Source organism: Fukomys damarensis, unplaced genomic scaffold (assembly GCF_012274545.1).
Source record: "Fukomys damarensis isolate Sample0158 unplaced genomic scaffold, DMR_v1.0_HiC HiC_scaffold_9, whole genome shotgun sequence".
NCBI lineage: Eukaryota > Metazoa > Chordata > Mammalia > Rodentia > Bathyergidae > Fukomys > Fukomys damarensis.
In genome coordinates this window covers 40,132,905-40,136,403 of record NW_022900921.1, presented here as the reverse complement: position 1 = coordinate 40,136,403, position 3,499 = coordinate 40,132,905, and the positions used below count along the sequence as shown (strand labels likewise).

The window sequence follows — 3,499 nt, the reverse complement described above, 5'->3', positions numbered from 1 at the left end:
GTGCCCCCCCCCCCAATATTAGGAGAGAACTAACAAGCTTTGCCTTTATTGTTTCAGGTATTTCTGAATAATTACCAGCCAGCCGAAGACCACCCCCAAATGGTTATCTTGCGACTGTTACGCTACATTGTCCGCCTAGTGTGGAGAATGCACTGACAGGGTCCTCGCGGAGCCAGGATACCTGCAGACATTTGCCTGTTCCAGTGGACAGGCCCAGCCCATGGGTTCTTGGCACCGCTGCTACACTGCCTCTGCCGGAGTTTCCTTGCCTAGAGGCGTTGCAGGCTGCAGCGGGTGACCCTGCACCAGTCGTGACCTTGACCTTTCTGCTCCTCGCCACATGGCCACACGGCAGAATTTCCAGTGGAAGTTCACTGTGAATGTAAAATGAGGGAGAATTTTTCTTACTTTTTTTAAAGTACAAATCATGGTTCTTTTGGATTAGGATCATATGTGAGAATGGTGTTTACATGCCGTGTGTAAATGTGGGGTTTTTTTCCACCTTCTTTAATAACAGGTTTTTTCAGAAAGGAAATGGAAACTTTTTAACCAGCTCATGAATGATTTTTGTACTAAAATTTTAAGAACCTCAGAGGATTGTGTAATCCTAGCGGTGGAAACTGAGCCAGCTAATTTATAAAGCTGACTTAGTTTATTTTTAGATTACAGAGTTTTTAAACTGGGAGAGAGGTATGGTCTGTCACCCTCCCTTCCCTGCCGTTGCCTCTTTGAACTTTTTTTTTCTAATTATCATTAATACCTAAAGCGTTCTTATGAAATGGAACTGATTAAAGGGGCAGAGGGAATACCACTCCCATCTTGTAAATATTTATTTACCTCCTTACACTCAGTTTTATTGGTGACAAAATTTCAGATGGTTTTGTGAGTCTTCCCTGACCCCCTTTCTCAATGCCCATCCGACCAGTCTGAATGCTGGTGCCCAGGCTGGCTCCAGGATGCTTACACGAGGTGTCATCAGGCCCGAACCAGAGTCAGTAGGTGTTTATGTCTTCCTGGCTCGTTCATCTGTGTGTCACTAGCAGACTGCTGGGGACATGTTCCATGTGGGCTGTACTTGTCATTTTGATGTTGGTAGAGGTGACAGCAGTGACAATAGGAGACCAGGCCTGACCTCCTCGTGCACGGAGAGTCACAAGGAACACTCCACATCCAGTCCCAGGTGGCCCCATGCCCACCCCACAGGATGGGCATCTGATGGCCACTTTTCAGGCACCTTGGCTTTTAGTCCAGCCCACACCCCTGGCCTGTATATAATACCTGTACTTGGCCCGCTCTTCTCAGCTCACTCTGAAGTACAGACTTAATTCTGCCCTCACAAGTACCATAGAATACCAGGAAGAGTGAAATGTCCCTTCAGCCTTCTGAGAGGCATCTGGTTTTGCTTGTCTCATTCATTCTCTTAGGACAGTTGGATCTTAGCGGGCCACCTCTGCCTCCACCTGCCTTCCCCTAGGATGGGGCACAGCCAGCCCACTCATAGGTCAATCATTTCAAAAGCCAGCAGGCAGAGGAGTAGCCTGGGGCAGAAGGCCCTGGTTCAGACACAAAAGAACAGTCAGGCAGGCACTAGGATAACCCAAGAGAGAGACAAAGATGAGGGGTTGAGAAAGGAGGGGAGGGGTCTGAGCCCTGTAACTGATGATGTTTGAAAACTAATCATTAAACAACTTTTTGAAAGGAATATAAGAGTTTTCTAATAAGCCAGCATTGCCAGCAGCTGTGACGTTTGCTTTTTGCATGACAGGGGATCAGTGTTTTCACATTATTAAATTAAGAGGAAAAATCTATTCATTTGTACGTTCATAAGTTTATATACGTGTATATAGATATATGTGTATATATATTGTCTGTACACTTTTTTCCTTTACATAGAGTGATTTGGTTCCAAATATTCTTCCTTTTTAAACATTTTTTTTTCCTTAAAATCTCCTTTGGGTTTTAAATATTTTGAAAGCCGTGTTGGAGCTCAGCTTGTTTCTTGGCGTGTCTTGAGCCTACCTGTAGGGTCCCACACAGCTCACAGCTTACAGTGGTCTGGGGGTGCAGTCGCGACACACACACACACACACACACACACACATACCAAAGATGTTTTCTGGGCCACCCCTTCCCAGATCTCTGCTCTGTGCCAGTCTCTGGCTGGAGCACTTTATATGTCTTCAGCCCGGGAGTGTGATGCAGCTTCGGCCGGGCAGGAGATGTTCCTGTCTCATGTGCCCATGAGTGTGCTTACCTCTGCCGGTGACCTCAGAGCCCCTGGCTGATCAAGGAAGCCACTCTGAAGGACCTAAGTGATTCTATGAATTGTAGAAGTATTAAAGAACAGGACGCTGGCACCAGAACTTAAGAGATGACTGGTTGTCTCTGTACTGTATCTGTTTTATCAAAATGCCTCCCTGTAGAAAGTTTGCCTCCTTACTGGGGGTTTACCTTTTACTTTTATTATTATTTCTAAATTTTTTGTAGATCCTTTTTTTAAAAAACATGATGCGGGTTTTGTGCCTTGATAACCTCTCAGTGTGAGGTTTGTAAAAAGTGTCCTGTGACTTCACACCGAAATGCAATAAACACAAGATGGCTTTGTGGCTAATTCTTTAGGTTTCCTTCCAAGAAACGAGTTAATGAAGAATGGGGTGGGGGGTTGCCAAAGCCAATTTAAAATTCCTTTTGATAAAAATGTATGTGGTGGAATACAGTTTTCTTGTTTCCCCTTAATACTGTACATATTTTTGACTATTTATTAGATTAGGTTATATTTTACTTATCAACTGAGCCAAATGTTTGTGTGCAATTGTGTTTCCTTTACCTTTCTTGTAAAATTTTGTACAGCATAAATGAGTAAAAAAAAAAAAAATCAGTTTCCCTAAACTTTTCAGAATCAAGGATTGTAAATATTGTAGATTCTTTTTCTGTGTAATGTGTCCTACTGTTTTTAATGCTGTAACTTGTAGAAATATTGTATATTTATTTTCTGCTTATTTAATGTCTTAATTTCTTGAAAGTATTGACATTGATACCCCTCCCTGCCCCTGCCCCTGCCCCTGCCCCAGAGTCGCTGCAGCCCCTGAGGTGGGAGATGGTGGCTCTGTGCAGACTGTGTCCCCTTGCTGACGTGGTCCCCAACTTTACTCTTGGACTTTGCTAAAATAATATGGCAAGTAATAAAATTTTACTTCCAAGAGCCGGGCATGGTGGCGCACACCTATAATCCCAGCACTTGAGAGGCTGAGGCAGGAGGATCACCGTGAGTTTGAGGCCAACCTGGGCTACATAGTGAGTTCAAGGCAGCCTGAACTACATAGTGAGACCCTATCTCAAAAAACAGAAACAACAAAAAAAAACTAGAAATATCCATCAACCTTCGGTTTGTTCCAAAGCAGCTAGCTTCCCATAGAAGCATATTTGCTCATTCCAGGCCATATCTTTAAGAAGAAAAAATAAATAAAAGTATTAGCAGATGGAGAAGATATTTCCATTG

At 43.6% G+C, this 3,499-nt stretch overlaps 1 protein-coding gene across 4 annotated transcripts in view; it reads left to right on the top strand.

Annotated features, from left to right (window-relative positions):
* The window catches only part of Bcl2l11 (BCL2 like 11), a 38,577-nt gene extending 35,332 nt beyond the window's left edge, over positions 1-3,245 (top strand). For all 4 annotated transcript variants that reach the window (XM_010638171.3, XM_010638177.3, XM_010638176.3 and 1 more), the window contains one exon: positions 58-3,245. In XM_010638171.3, coding sequence (XP_010636473.1) covers positions 58-156 — 99 coding nt within the window. In that variant the 3' untranslated portion in view covers positions 157-3,245. The remainder of the gene's footprint in view (positions 1-57) is intronic.
* The last annotated feature ends 254 nt before the right edge of the window (positions 3,246-3,499 follow it).